This window comes from Chelon labrosus (assembly GCF_963514085.1).
Source record: "Chelon labrosus genome assembly, chromosome: 21".
NCBI lineage: Eukaryota > Metazoa > Chordata > Actinopteri > Mugiliformes > Mugilidae > Chelon > Chelon labrosus.
In genome coordinates this window covers 13,881,948-13,898,016 of record NC_140354.1, presented here as the reverse complement: position 1 = coordinate 13,898,016, position 16,069 = coordinate 13,881,948, and the positions used below count along the sequence as shown (strand labels likewise).

General features: G+C 42.9%; 1 protein-coding gene across 4 annotated transcripts in view; it reads left to right on the top strand.

Moving 5' to 3' along the window:
* The window catches only part of LOC311506709 (junction plakoglobin-like), an 86,679-nt gene extending 72,397 nt beyond the window's left edge, over window positions 1–14,282 (top strand). For all 4 annotated transcript variants that reach the window (XM_084570774.1, XM_084570771.1, XM_084570772.1 and 1 more), the window contains 7 exons: window positions 2,525–2,677; window positions 3,235–3,354; window positions 4,758–4,908; window positions 6,588–6,709; window positions 7,931–7,973; window positions 11,818–11,957; window positions 12,770–14,282. In XM_084570774.1, coding sequence (XP_084426900.1) covers window positions 2,525–2,677; window positions 3,235–3,354; window positions 4,758–4,908; window positions 6,588–6,709; window positions 7,931–7,973; window positions 11,818–11,954 — 726 coding nt within the window. In that variant the 3' untranslated portion in view covers window positions 11,955–11,957; window positions 12,770–14,282. The remainder of the gene's footprint in view (window positions 1–2,524; window positions 2,678–3,234; window positions 3,355–4,757; window positions 4,909–6,587; window positions 6,710–7,930; window positions 7,974–11,817; window positions 11,958–12,769) is intronic.
* The last annotated feature ends 1,787 nt before the right edge of the window (window positions 14,283–16,069 follow it).

Below are 16,069 nucleotides of genomic sequence, written 5' to 3'. Positions count from 1 at the left end.
ACCTTCACAGACAACCTATAAATAAAAACTCCAAATGTTTCCCTTCGTTTTAGTACAAAGAAGTACATTATGAATATTTTTTTCCCATTTGATTAACCATACACTTTTACAAAACATTTTATGGACAACGCGGAATTTCTTTGGAAAAATGAGTGCGATTTTGGCGCGCTGCTGCCACCTGCTGTTTAGTTCCAGGTCTCAGCGTTGTGTTATGTCCTCAACTGTGACCCCCTAGAGGACAAATTAGGAATAGCAGTTACTTTCATTGAAAAACTGCAGTTAACGTGTTCTATGTGATTTTCGCGTTTTGCAAAATCATCCTGCAGGCCAGATTGGACCATTTTTTGGAATTTTGTTCCCGGGGCCATAGGTTTGACACCCCTGTTTTAATTAGTTCAATAGTGAGGCTCTGTGGCATACTGTTATAAGATACTAGTTCTGACACACACAGAACTTTTCACTGGGATGCAATAATTGTTGGTATGGTTCTTCTCATCAAGTTTACTGACCAATTAGAGGGGGAAGAGTCACCAAATTGCACATAAACACTGATTCAAAGTTCACAGGCGGCCATGATTTTACATCTGCTTTCTATCTCTGTGTCACTCTCTATTAGCTACTAAAGTGAAATGGGCTCTTTCTATATTTCTTCTCTTCCAATCGTGCGCACACACACACACATACACTCTCTCTGACTTTCCCCCCTCACTCAGACAGCTCTGCCAGCTCAGGCAGATTATATTAATGAACTGAGGTATTGGTGTTTAATGATGTGGAATGGAGAAATGGACAATGTGACTTTATAAGGAAGCTTTACAGAGCTGGTCGAGTAGAGAGAGAGAGGGAGACAGAGGAGAGGAACAAATGAATGGGAGGAGAGAGGCAGGAACGTAAACAGGCCAAGCTACATGGCCGCAAATGCCTTGTAATTTTCCATTACAAGTGTAATGTGATTGATAGCATTTTTTTCAATACACCGGCTGACTCGTGTGTAGCGGTCACACTGGCATTTATGCCGTGGTTGAGTATATCTGGTTACACCATTTGCAGTGACTGACTTAATGCAGTCACTGTACGTCCCTATAACCTCATAGAGACAGATACGTCAATTGGCTAACATATAACAACCAAACACAGATGAAGTGAAAAGTGGTTGTTATACATGTCCAACACCTGGGATATATTCGATATAGTCGACCTACTGGATGAAATGGGCAGGTGTAAAGACAAACTGTTGCAGCCCCACGACTGGGTTGGTTCATCTCTGAACCTCTGATCAGATACCAATAGTGGTTTGAGGATTGAAAGAGCATGAACTGGCAACTGGATATTATGGGACGTGCAAGATCAGGGCTCGTTTCACAGGACTTAAAAGATCTACTGCTAATGTCATTGTGATTGATACCACAGGACACTTTCTGAGGTCCAAGGGCCATCATCATACCAATCACCTACCTGGTCATGGCGGTGGATTTAGAAAGTCTCTGTGTATTTTGTCTGTTCATATAATCCAAGACTCAGTTACTGATGTTCACATCGAGCCTGTTGGGGCTAGACCATACGTTCCAGCCCTCCTTGTTCTTCTCATGGCAGAAGTTATTTATGACCCTGGCTGTAGGTTTGTGCTTGTTGTCCTGAAGGAGAACGAAAGTTGTACTGATCCGGCGGCTTCCTACTGCCTACCTAAAAGTACCTAAAACATTTACACAATACTCCGTATCAACCATTGGTATTGAGTACCAGGATTGAGAGCCTAGTCTCTTGGATGGCGCAGGAGGCTTGTTTATCTAATAGATGTTGGATATTCAAGACTTCGAAAAGTAAAAAAAAACGATATGTAATCTGACCAGAAACAACAATGTCAGTTTTTCGATACACGGTGCTACATACACACATTGTACTGGATGATGTCAGGATGTCGGGGTCATTTGATTTGTAAATGCTTGACTCATTTCTGGGGTCCTGAGAAAGTTTAGACTTTAAAGTAGGGTTGTGCAGCAGAAACATTTTCAAAACATTCAATTTTCATATTAATTTTAAATTAGTGTATTTACATTTTTGGGCCAACGATCCCAGCATAATGTTTGGTGAAGCTATTCCCTTTGAAGAGTCTGTAGGGTTGCAGAGTTTGCATGTAGTGCTTGAAAAGAGAAGTCAGAGATTTTCTGAATTCTTTGGTGGTAGTGGCAAGACAGCAGTGAGCTCCCATGGATGTCTTGACACAAATTGTCCAGATGTCTTGACTCTGGGAGTCTGCCCAGCTGTCTCCCCGGCAGTGAGCGAGCGCTCCCTCCGCTGAAAACTGTCAGATCTTTTTCCTCTCATCCCTGCGGTTTCCTTTGATACGTAGCACCAAGCGCTAGACGGTAAACACGGATGCAGCGTAAGCAGCTTGGTTCAATTCCAAACGGCAATTGGCACCGCCAATCAGAGGTGCCGCATGTAAAGTTGCCTTTAAAGCTGACCCACATAGATCCTGGAACGTCCTGTTGAGGAGACTCTTTCATCTCTGTCCTCTCCTCAGGCCACAGTTGGTCTCATCCGGAACCTGGCTCTGTGCCCGGCCAACCAAGCACCACTGAGGGAGGCAGGTGCCATTCCACGATTGGTCAACCTGTTACTGAAGGCTCACCAGGACACACAGAGACACGCCTCTTCCGCACAACAGACGTACCAGGTTTGACACGCACGTACAGTTTCAATCATGCAAGGGGACATTAGTCTGAGTACTCCGTGACTTACCACAACCCTATTGTCAAATCAAACCTTGACCTTCACCCTAAAACGTAATGATCACAGCAACAACTACAAGTCTGGACACCTCTACTCATTCTAGAGATGCCCTGATACCGTGTCAAAGAAATACTGTCAGTTGTTTGTATTTTTTTCTGGGGTATACTGCCGAGGTAGATAGAATGAGGCCCCTACAGAGGTTGTGGAGTATTGTCAATGCATTGGTTTAAGGGAGTTACATATACCAAAAGGTAGCCCTCTGGGGCCCCACTTTGTCATTTACCTTTCACAGGACCGTTGCTTTGTCTTGGTTTGGTTTTTCCATCCTAATGGTGCGACCCTGCCGCTGTTAGAAGATTTTGCTACTCAACCATCCCTGCAAGCAATTGCAGAAGCTCCCCCTTAAAGCACCACTCATCTGGAATCACTGGGTTAGCTGGGGGCCATTTTCTTTGTGTGATGACTCTTGGCCTCTGTCTTTCTGCCAATCTCTTTTGTCAGGATGGTGTTCGCATGGAGGAAATTGTAGAGGGCTGCACGGGAGCACTTCACATTCTGGCCAGAGACCCCATAAACAGAGGAGAGATCGCCAGCATGCAGACCATACCACTGTTTGTGCAGGTACACCCCACATCACAGGACGTGAAGAGGCTGCACGATCTACAGAAGCCGCTGACTTAATATCAGCATCCTGAAACCACATTTATGCACATTCTATTAGCTATTTGAGTGGACCCTGAAAATTATTTGAAGGATGAAGCAGGTGCTTCAATTTTGTTCTTGTAGATCTTTTACCTTATCCAATCCTCCAAACACACATATTATTATTATTATTGTTTAATTATTTGCAAGTAGTGAAGGAGCTGAGCCAAGTTAAAATTAATCAATCGGTTAATAAGCTCCACAGCTGTATTCAGATCAGGAAGGGAGTGAACAATGTTTTTACTAATGAGCTCGGGGACAGATGAATGTGCGATGAAACATGGGATTTCCCAAAGGCAGTGACAATTCATATAATTATGAATTACATTTCTAGATTTCTTATGCGATTCATTTTCCAATCTACATACTATATATAGCCTAACCACAACCTCAACCTGCTCTTTCAAACGTCTCCAAAATAAAATGCAAGATTTACATTATAAGGGCTTGCATTTCGTCTCTGAAAGTAACCCTCAATCTGATTATCTGGAATTTGACATGCACGTATGCATGTATTGTGCCAGTAAGTAGTTCTGTACTCGGTGTGTGTGCACAAACAAATCCTCCAGCCGGTCAGAATCACCCCTGTCACTGGCAGTAGTTCAGTCGGTCACTACCTGGTTTGCCACGGGGCGTAATCTAAAGCTGCACAAATATACATGTTGTGGAAAATCTGGTGCAGAAATGAGGCGGATTAGCTACAGCGTTCAGCTTTATAAACACCGCTTGTTCAGGCTGAGTTTTGATCCGGCAAACAGTCTGAACAAACTGCTGAACTGAAGGGCAGCATGTTCGCCCGCCGCGCGTCTTCGAATGGTGATGCAATCGCTGTTGCTTATGTGAAACACCGTGGATGTTTTGAGCAAAAGTTATCTCCCCGTGTCCGAGTTAATGCGTCGAATTTACAAAGACACGGCGAAGATGAAATCAAGACGGCGGTGGGAAGCAACCCGGAGGCTTTTCCCACTACTTGCCTGTGTAAACAGTTAGAAGAACATCACTTTAGCTTTGTTAGCAGCATACTGGCAGCTTTGTACACATCTCCAAACCACAACTATGGAATATTTATAGTCTGTACATTGGCTGATTGAGATGTCATTGGATAACTGGAGTAAAACACCACCAGAACACTACTGCACACCTGAAACACCAACATCCTAGCTTGGCAATTCTGGAAAGAGGAAGCATCTGATTAGTTGAAAAACAAAGGGTTTTAGTGCCAAGAATCAGTCTCCAAGAAACCAGTGCTGGAAAAAAGCATCCCTAACCGGTCTGTCTCTAAGATTACAGTTTTTTTTTGTGTTTGTGTGTTTGTGTCCCAGCTGCTGTACTCGTACGTGGAAAATGTGAAGCGAGTGTCGGCGGGCGTCCTGTGTGAACTGGCCCTGGACAAACAATCCGCAGAGCTCATCGATGCAGAGGGAGCATCGGCGCCGCTCATGGAGCTGCTGCACTCCAACAACGAGGGGATCGGTACGTCGCATGTCGGCTTACACCTGGGTATTACCCAGCATGTGCTGTTGAATTGACTGGGTGAAAGATTAAAAAGTTTAGTGAGAAAAAAAAAAAAAAAAAAACACATAAAAATTCGTAATCAGGATTAAGAGAGGCTTCAGTGGGATAATGACTTTAAGCAACAAAATCGCCAAGACACCCATGTTATGTTCCATTCTGAGATTGAGGAAGCTGCTGCTACTTTCTTAATAAGGAGTCTTTGGCTGGTGGTGAAAGTGTGACTTGAAGGGACCTGGCTCGTGTAACATGACTGCCATCTGCTGGAATTCAATTATGTGTGAAACTGCAACGTTCATCTCACATGACGGTGGAATGCAATCTGCAAAGATCAGTTGTATTGAATCCGTAAAATGAAAATAACCAGAATTTTTTATTCCATTAACAATACCATTAACTTGTACATGGTACTTGCAAATATCGGGCTGTCAACAGACGATCAACACACATCACAGTAGTGTCAAAGTCCATTCAAAACCAAAGGGAGTTCATCTTTTATGTGGATAAAACTTCCAATCTAGCTATCCATAGTTGGAGGGAAATGTTACACCGATCAGCCACAACATTAAAACCACTGACAGGAGAAGTAAATAACATTGACCATCTCGTGACAATACAATGTTCTGCTGGGAACCTTTTGGACATGGCATTGATGTGGATGTTACTCAGACATGTGCCACCCACCTAGACCAGACCAGATAGCCCCACCCCATAGCAATGACACCCCTTGATGGCAACAGGATGCATTAAAAGCAGCACAAGGTGTTGACCTGGCCTCCAAATTCCCTAGATCCCAAACTGATCAAGTATTTGTGGGATGCACTGGGACAAGCCTAATCCACAGAGGCCCCTCCCTTCAACCCATAGGAGCCAAAGGCCCCCCACTAACGACATTCTGTTGCCAGACACCACAGGACACCCTCAGAAGGCCCATGTCCATTCTCTGATGAGTCACAACTGTTTTGGTGACCTACACAATATTAAGCAGGTGGTCACAATGTTCCGCCTGATCGGTATACAGTAAGCCTTTCAGACAATAATGTTGTTCCAGCATTGGGTCGACATTTTCTGCATTTACAGATTCAAAATGACAGCGCCCTTGAGCACGAAGCCCGATTCCCAATTTTTTGGGCACTTTACTTCACAAAGCTCTGTCTTCCACCCCCATCCAGCACCTTGGGGATAAACCGGCACACTGACTGCGAGCCAGCCCTTATCACTCAACATCAGTGTTGGACTTCACTAATGTTGTTGTGACTGAACAGGAAAAATCCCACAGCCAGCTTCCAATATCTGTCGGAAAGCCTGAAACTAGAAGAGTGGAGGCTGTTACAGCAGCAGAGTAACAGTCATGGCTTTAGCAATCATGACAGATACGACAATCTTAAAGCCTTAAAGACGCTGGATTTCTACGCAGCTAACTTGAATTGCTTGTAGCATTTTGTTGCTTAATTACTACAAAATAAATTGTTGTAGTTCAAGCTACAGTTTCCCTACAGAACCAAGCTTATAAGAAATCCCTAAATCTTCCAGCTATACACATTGCTAGCAAGCTCCATAATCCATAATTTCCAAGGCAACCCATTCTTCTAGGCTTTTTTTTTAAATAATAAATTGCTGATCTTGCTGTCTTCCTGCAGCCACCTACGCTGCGGCAGTGCTGTTCCGAATTTCGGAAGACAAGAGTTCAGACTACAGGAAGAGAGTGTCGGTAGAGCTCACACACTCGCTATTCAAACACGACCCCGGTGCCTGGGAAATGGTAAGAAACCTGTGTGCGACTGTAGAGGTGTTGACACGGAAGTTTGACTTTTAACACCACCCTAAAGCTGGGGACACACTACACGACTTTCACAACCTTTACAGATTTGTAAAAGACTGGGAGTACACACTAACAGACTGGCTTCAGAAGATTTTTTGTATGACGACTGAAAGACTGGGGATCACGCACTTAAGAACTGCGCCTGATGAGGGATCACAGACAACATGATTTGTCAAACCAACTAAAGCCAATTGAACGCATCAAACTCCCGTGCAAACTCTCTAGAGGGCAACAGTTTAAAGGGTAAACAAACATACCAGTGCGACAATGCTGCTGCTGTTGTCTGTGCAGCTCCAAGGCTACGTGGCTTGCATTTTAGTTCGAGTTGAAACTAAATGCAATTGAGGTAAAGGGCTTGGTGTTTTTGAAGTATTTGTGGCTGGACATCAATGATCAAGATTTAGGAAATAAATTGATACAGCCGTCTGATTCTGGCCTCTGATTCTGGTCAGTTGAGAACCAGTCCAATAATGGTAAATCAAGGTGCATAATAGGCTTTTTGACACCACCAGCATAAAGCTGGTAAGTGTTCTGATGCTATCTGGACATTCATTGGCTGTTCGCACTAGCAGGTTTTGGTGCCAACCACCCTTGGCGTTGACTGTCCCCAACTAGGGCAGACTGGTGCAGACTTTGCCCAACTGGAAATCGTGGGTAGAATCTGGCAAAAGAAGGTGTTGTAGTGTGTCCTCAGCTTAAGAAGACACCATAGATACACAGCATTTTGAAGAGGTACCCTGTGAAACAACAGACCAATCTCTAATTTGCTGTGCCCTAGAAAAAATCCACGAAAAGACAACCACTGTGCAGTTGAAGCTGCATTAAAACGCACTTTTTGTTCCAGTCTGCCCACAAGCCGTAACACTCGTGAAATGCGTGGGTGTCTCAGGAACACCTCTCAGATCGTCGGCTTCTCATTACAAAGAAAACACATTTGGATTACAACAACATTCTGTCCTGGGTCCAAAGGTTACCCTTTGAAAAATGCCACTCTGGCAGTTCGTTAAGGGATGATTGTATTTTCTCCCGTTGAATCAAGGCCAGGCAGAAGGGTTTGGTATTCAAAGAAATTTGAAAGAAAACATGTCTGCAGCTTAATAGACCATTTTATTTAGTTGACTGTGTTATTTTTTTCAACCTTTTTTTTTGGTTTTTCTACAGGCCCATACTGCAGTTCCCTTGGAGCCTACTTACCTAGCCGATGGTGAGTACTTTGAATTGCATGGGAAATGCTTTTCTCAATTCTACTACAAACATAAACATGAAAATATGTAAATGTAACACTTCTGTCCACGTACTTATGTCCAGGAGACATAAAAAAAAAAACATTAAAAAAACACATAACCTTAACCTTAACCCTAACCCTAACCCTTGGCGTAGTTACTGCTTCATCTCCATTCATTCAAATTGGACTCTGGACTTTTTAGTCCACGACATCTGTCTAGGTTAGTTATCAAACTGCCTGCAGAGACTATCTACCATAAGGACTTTAAACATACTCACCAATGTACTGGATACAATTTGGGAACAATGCAATTTAGGTTGGAATCCAAGTCGATGAGGAACATCAACCAGTGGGCACAAACGAAACGAAATGACCTTCTGTACCTACAGCTACTAGACATCAGTAACACCTCAAAGAAGCAGGATATTATGTGCTTTTCTCAGCTTAAAGGAGATAAGGAGCGATAAGAATTTGTCGTATACGGCTACCTGCTGCCAACAACAACTCCTGTCCTCCATCCATCTAGACCCTGCAAAAAAACACTCTATTTCTGGTCCCTTTAATGTTCTCCAGACATAAGCCCCCTGCATCTTCTCTCCCTGCAGCTCTAAAAACTTCACAATAGGTGGAGAGAACTTCAAACAAACCGCGCAGGCTCATTAGACGGAAAGACCCAGGGGAAGAAAGACTTGTCACCGCAACAGCAAATACGCGAGACACAACAAACCGAGTGAAACAACATCAAAATAAAGCTGGACATCAATGTGAACAGCAATTACCTAGCCTACACACATATAGACGGACCACATTAGTATTCCTGTCGTATAGCTCCTCGACAACAGAACCAGAACTCATCTCACACAGAGGCACACATGACACGAGGCAATCACGCAGGTAGGCTCCCTGCTGTTGACAGAATAGACTTGGGAAATGAAGCTGCTGCGCCGTAGGTGGGTGACGTTCGAAAGAAAGAGCGAAATCAAGAGAACAGAGTAATCCTGATGATTAAATAAAATGGTTTTCAACTTTTTTTTTGTATATTAGCTCTTTGCAATTGTCTGTTTTAAGTTCAAAGTGCGGTATCTCCCAGTGAGGCTTTCATGTCACATTTTCAGCTTAGTCACCAGTGGGCGATTAACAGTATAAAGGAAAATACCCAAAGTCCTATTCCAAAGTTTGCTGTAGTTGGAAGTTACAGACAACAACTTTGGACTTGAACTGAAACTCACATTTGGAAACCTTAACGAAACCTGATCAGCATGGAGAATGAATTTCCCAACACTTCGCCAGAAGTGTGGATAAGTTACTAAACAGATCCAATTTAAAGGGGAACTACTGTTTTTTACAACCTCGACCTTATTCTGGCATAAAATACAACTGTTTACTCACCCACATAACTTTTGTGTAATTTGTAGTCCTTCGGGAGATATTTAGATCTGCATATATCCATATAGTGGGAGTGACTGGGGCACCGAAACGCAGCCTCTAAATAATGCATTATCTGCCACGAAACACATTCATTTCACCAATATTTTGTTATGATACGCTAGTGCTATTCCCCGTTGAGTCCAGAGTTAGCTGTTATCATCATCTGGGGTCTGTATATTGACCTACAGACACCAGATGATGTCTTCTGACCTGGATGATGTCATCTCTGAGTGCCGCACGCACCTGCGGCGGTCGGCTTGTTTACCTGGAATTTGCTGCTGCTGGTTTTTTGCAACATGGCTGAATATTTTTCCGATTCTGAGGTTGTGGACAAATCATAGCAAGAACAGGCATGTGAGGTTGGTGACAATGAGGCTGCTGAATTGTTGTCCAAACCACTCTGAAGTTAACGTTGAATATGGCAAATTCCATTTCAAATGGGAGATGTCCACCAGAAGTCGCAAATTCCTCCAAGGTCATGGCACAATCACTTACAGTCCAGAGAAGACTAGTCAGAAGTAGTCTTTATGGAGGACTTGGAGCCGAAAAGCCAGCCTTCTAACATGGAAACAAAGGCAAAAAAAGGGTATACCAACATATGCGAACTGGGCCGCAGGGAAACAAACAGCAGGTGCTCTGGACAGATAAGATACTCAGGCAGTTGTTTTGGCGAAGTTCTACGAAAAGTAGTGTCTGCAGGCACCGCTGAAGCATCGTGGCTGCACAAATGTGGAACCAGACCCAAGCAGCCAACCAGGCCAAGTACCTTGAAAAACTAGGCTAGAATTTCAGTCAAGCAACTGTTTTTTTGTTGATTTTGTGGAAGGTGTCCGATAAGTTGATGCAGAAAACAGTGCTAATGTGGCACAATCCTTTTGGGGAGCCCTTTACAGCTTCACAATGTGTGCTGGAGCTGCACTATTCATCTATGATCCATTTGCAAGCCTTGCTGAGAAAAATACAGATGGGCCTGAGAACTAACCATATCTTCCTCTCCATATTTAGTAGCATTCAGGTAAAACAATCAAGTTCTGCCTGCAAACCCAACTAGTTACACATGTAACATGTCCTACTAAGATGTCCAATGGATGCACCCATTTGTTGGTATTCCACTGACCCATATGTGCAGATAATCGTTCAGATTTTAGCTGCACAATATGCAACTTTATATATGGAAACATAACATTCAATGATATGATATTCCGTGCAGTGGTGTTTCACCACGTGGTGTCTGTCATTCTATAAACTGAGAGGAAAGGAGGACACAGTGGAGGACGAAGCACTAAGAAATGAGAGACAAGCAGAGAAGGATATAATGAATGACCAGAGAGGAAGACTCAAAGAAAAAGGACATGAGGATGTTGGAAAGTGGGGGGAATTAAACGACACAACGAAAGTGTGTGTGCGTCTATTTCACTCCCTTCACTCAACCACTGTTCTCGCGTTTCCTCTGTGTACACACTCGGCGCAAATCCCTCCATCACACCATCTTTAATTATTGCCTTAGTCTTCATCCCGAGCGTATCCATGTCTATACGTGTGTGTGCGAGCCATTTCTTTCCAGACTCTTAATCCACCGCAGTGATATGCACAAACGAGAGCACACACACACACTCGCGCGCACGCACACACAGAACTCTTGTAATGGAGGTCAATTGAAGGTGCCGATTTCATAGTGCAATTGTCAGAGCCAAATGATCTCATTTATTCTGTGTCCGTCTCTCAGTTACACCTTATATATACACACACACGCACACACCTCCATTCGGCCTCCACACGTTCATTCTCAGGCCCGAAGCTTTTTACAATCCGTGCTTTTGCGCCCACACAATGTTCCAAAGCGTATGGAAACCCTTTACAAATGTGGATGAAAGTATACGATTAAATTGCATGCTTTAATTTCACTTTTACACTGCTGATGCTAATTTTGAGTGTAAAGTCAAAACTAAATGTCACTTACGCTGCAAATAAATACGACAAAGCTGACTGTAATCAAAGGATTTGCCCCAGAAAGATGTCTTAGGATCATCTGGGAGAAAAACTTACCAAAACTGAGACTTCCTACATTTATATTCAGAAAGTGAAAGTAATTTACACTGTGAAATTAAAGATATGGTGTAATATATGTGTGCCTGTAGTCATACTGTTAATTCAGTCAGATCTCTGATATATTCCCATTCCCAAGGACTCAAATACATCTGTTTTGTCAAACCCTCCTGCTTCTCGAGTGCCTTTTGCGTCTGTGTCATGATGCATCGGTTTTGCTGTTGCCTCCAGTTTCTTCTCCTCCTCCTCCTCCCGTCAATATACATCAATACCAATCCTGCAAGTTTAGATTCTAGTTTAGTTTGACTGATGTTTAGCTGATCAGGTTGTTTTCGTCTCTCTGTCTCAGAGTTAGATGGCTCCTACCCTCCCTATGGATACGCTGATTTGTCTCTGGACACAATGCCACTAGACCCTGACCTCCACGAGCCCTACATCCCCGAGATGACCTACGACCCAAGACAGGCCTACCCTGAACCGCTCTAACAGGTAAGAGCCCCCACAGGGCATTCAGCTGATGTGTCTTTGGTGCAGTTCTGTGCACTTAACAAAGGTGTCTCATCATATATACACCCATACATCAGGCTTAACATTATGACCACTGACAGATGAAGTAAATAACATTGACCATCAAGTGACAATGCAATGTTCTACTGGGAAACTTTTGGACTTGGCATTCATGTGGATGTTACTTAGACATGTACCACGCACCTAGACCAGACCAGGCACCTCCACCCTATAGCAATGACACTCCTTGATGGCAGCAGCCATCCTCAGCAGGATAGAGGCACATATGCTCAAAAACGGTTTAGGAAAAACAAAACAACAACAAAAAAAAACTTGAAAAACAGCTCAAGGTGTTGACCTGGCCTCCAAATTCACTCAATCCCAAACTGATCAAGTATCTGTGGGATGATCCACAGAGGTCTCTCCTCTGAACCCATAGGACCTAAAGACCTCCACTAACTACATTCTGTTACCAGACACCACAGGACACCCTCAGAAGGCCCATGTCCATTCTCTGATGAGTCACAACTGTTTTTGAGGCACAAGGGAGACCTACACAACATTAGGAAGGTGGTCATAATGTTATGACTTATCGGCGTATGTAAACATTGTTTTCTACACATAGCCTAGATAGATGCTTGATCGAACACAAATCGAACCAAGGTTAAAAGCAACATTGTAACAATATTGTCTCCATTGTTCCCTTGGAGAATTATATTAATTACATATTCTGTGTTTCTTGTGATCTTTGCTCATGATCACGCTTAAAACATTTGCTGTTTTTTTTGTTGCAGGAGAAAAAAAAAATAAAACAGAAACATTGAAATAGAGCACAAGCAAATCACAGGAAGAAAGACTAGAGGATGAAGGAGACCGGAGGTTTTTATCACAAGGGGAATCAACCCTGTCTAAATGGAGGGGGAGGAAAAAAAAATCCTCCTTTGCAATCAAGAACTGTCAAAAGAGATTGCTTATTAAAAGAGGTATATTGTTGATGTAAATGAAAAAATGTAACTTTGTTATAATGTTTTACTGTGGGGTGAAAGTGGGGCGCGTCAGAGGCATCGTTACACGGGTAACCTTTTGAAGCAATCAAATTAGGTGAGTAGGCCTTAACCTGACGGGTGACACGTGCCAGACGAGCACCTTATCTGTAAAGATTTAGAAAAATAAGTTAGATCATTTGAATTAGATGAGATGTCATGACGTCAGTACTAAACTGTTGCAACATGGATGCAACGCCTGCCTGCTCATTTGTTTGAATTTGTTTTCTCGAGATGTATTTCATGGCAAACAACCCACATTTGATCTGAATGCATTCCAGACAAAAGCAGTCACAATGACAACTCTCCCACAGAACTAGAACTTCCCCCGTAGTACTGTCAAGCACCATTGCTACCAAATGCTACCCGTGTATCCCAGCCTTAAGCTGCTGTCTTATAGATGTCTCCTCTGTGTATTTGAACAGTGCACAAGTCCCAGGGTGTCCATGTGTGGTCGTTGCATGGTAGTTTATTGTGTACTCATTGAAATAGTCTTCACCTTTACATACTGAGAAAAAAAATAAGTAAAAATAACGACATCTGGGTTTTACAAGCCATTTTGGATTATGCCAACGTTAGTGGAGAACTGGACTACAAAACCCCACCATGTCCCGGCCCTGCTTTCACCGAGCGGATATCGTGTTCACAGGGAACGGACCGTAAATCTCGTTCAGCATCCGTCTGCAAAACCCAGTTTGACCTGAATATCTTCAGCTGAAACGGACCTCAGCTCTCGGATCAGCCACACACCTTCACGGGCGCCGCAGTTCCGCATAAATTAACAGTGCTTTTATTGTGCGTCAACAGAATAACGAATGACTTTTGTACCAGGGGTATGCCGATCACTTCAGTATTAAATTTGTCAGTAAGTGTATGTCAGTATCGATATAGGGGCGGGGGGCTGCAAGCTCTAATACATACTGTATTTCCTGCTGCTCACAGCATGTATTAAAGATTCAGTCTGTGATTAGTGTCAGCACCATTTCTATCTAACAACTACGTCATAGTATGGTGCACGTGATCTGCATTTAAGTGCAGCCGCAGTTGGAATGTGGGCATCGTGGACAGTGGAGGCTCAAAGGCTTCCAGGCTCCAGGGGAAAGTGTGCTTTACTGGTACAGGGTTGCTGTACTCAACTAGCAGCCTATGGCGTTAAGAAAGCACAAGTAACTAACAATGACTTTGCTGAATCAGTAGCTGGCGCTATGTGCTACAGGTAGATTGTTCCTAAATCTTGCCATTAAAGTCATTAAATTTTTGTTATTTTCAACTGTGTTGGTTGTCGTTTATTGTGCTTGTATGTAAGACTTTCATGGGGGGGATGTAGAAAATAAGTCCAACTATATAATAAAGTGCAATGAGATTCACATTGTTATGTAAATTTGTGTGCATTTGGGCATTATTAAATGAAAACATCGGTTGAAGGAGCAATTATTGAGCTTCTCCTGTTTGGCTTTAAAGGGGAATTACTGTTTTTTACAACCTGGACCTTATTTCTGGCATAAAATACCATTGTTTTCTCACCCATATAAACTTTGGTGTCATTTGGAGTGCTGTGTATATCCATATAGTGGGAGTGACTGGGGCACCGAAACGCAGCCTCTAAATAACGCATTATCTGCCGCGAAACTCGTTCATTTCACTAATATTTTGTTATGATACGCTAGTGCTATTCCTCGTTGAGTCCAGAGTTACCTGTTATCATCATCCGGGGTCTGTAGATTGGCCTACTAACCTCTGACCTGGATGACGTCATCTCTGAGCGCCGCGCACACCCGCGACGGTCGGCTTGTTTACCTGTAATTTGCTACTGCTAGTTTTTTGCAACATGGCTGAATATTTTTCCGATTCTGAGGTTGTGGACGTCGACTTTGTTTATGATGGACGTCCTTACCGTTTTGAGCCAGAGTATACGGATGAGGAGCTCTTTGAAAGGAGGATGCGGAGACAGAGAGAGGAACAGCTGGCCAAAGAACAACAAACCGCTGCACGTCCGTGAATAGATAACAGGTAACTCTGGACTCAACGGGGAATAGCACTAGCGTATCATAGCAAAATATTGGTGAAATGAACGGGTTTCGCGGCAAATAATGCGTTATTTAGAGGCTGCGTTTCGGTGCCCCAGTCACTCCCACTATACGGACATAGTATGCGGCGCTCCGCTGGATCTAAATATCGTCCGAACGACTTCAAATGGCACCAAAGTTATATGGGTGAGTAAACGATCGTCTTTTAAGCCAGAAATAAGGTCCAGGGTGTAAAAAAACGCCTTTAAATTCCCCTTTTAGTCATGTCAAGTCTATGTTTTCTGTTTTACGTTTATGTCACAGTAAAAAAGGAAAGACAAAATCAAAACGCTTCCTTTAAACGAATGTTTTCATGTAATTTTGACAGACCAATGCAAATGCACACATAAAAGCAAAACACATACCAATTTCCTTTTGGATTTTTACAGCTTTAAATCTTCCACAATCAAGGAAAATTTGAATTAAGCTTACGTACAGATCTGGTAAGAGTGTGGCATCACTAAGTCTTTTCACACTGTGCTTAATAGATGGCCCAGCAACTTGCTTCAATAGAACCCATGGGAAAACTACTAAAATAAAATGCACATTTTTTTTAAAAAACTAAACAAATGACATTATTTTCCTAAACACAGCTTTCAGTTTTTTTAATGATATGATCAGTGGTAAGTGGGTTGAAGAGAAGATGTTGGGCCTTTCACGCCATAGTCATTCTGGGGTTTAGAGTCTTTTTAGCCCAAGCCTAGCCTAACACTAGGTGGAGACATAGACTAGAAGCCAAAATTCACCAACATGAGGAGTGAAGAATCCAGATAACACAGGTCATCACAGGTTGATGATGTCAATAAATAAATATAGAAACTTCGTATTTGTGTTGAGAACTTCTTACGTGCTGAGCAAAGTCTGTCAACTTAAAGATCAAAAGGTAAAATTGCATTTGTGGTTGTTTTTGTCACTCTGCACCAGTCTTTTATCCTGCAAGGATATCCATATTAATCCCGGATCTGCAGGTTGCCAATAAGTAAGA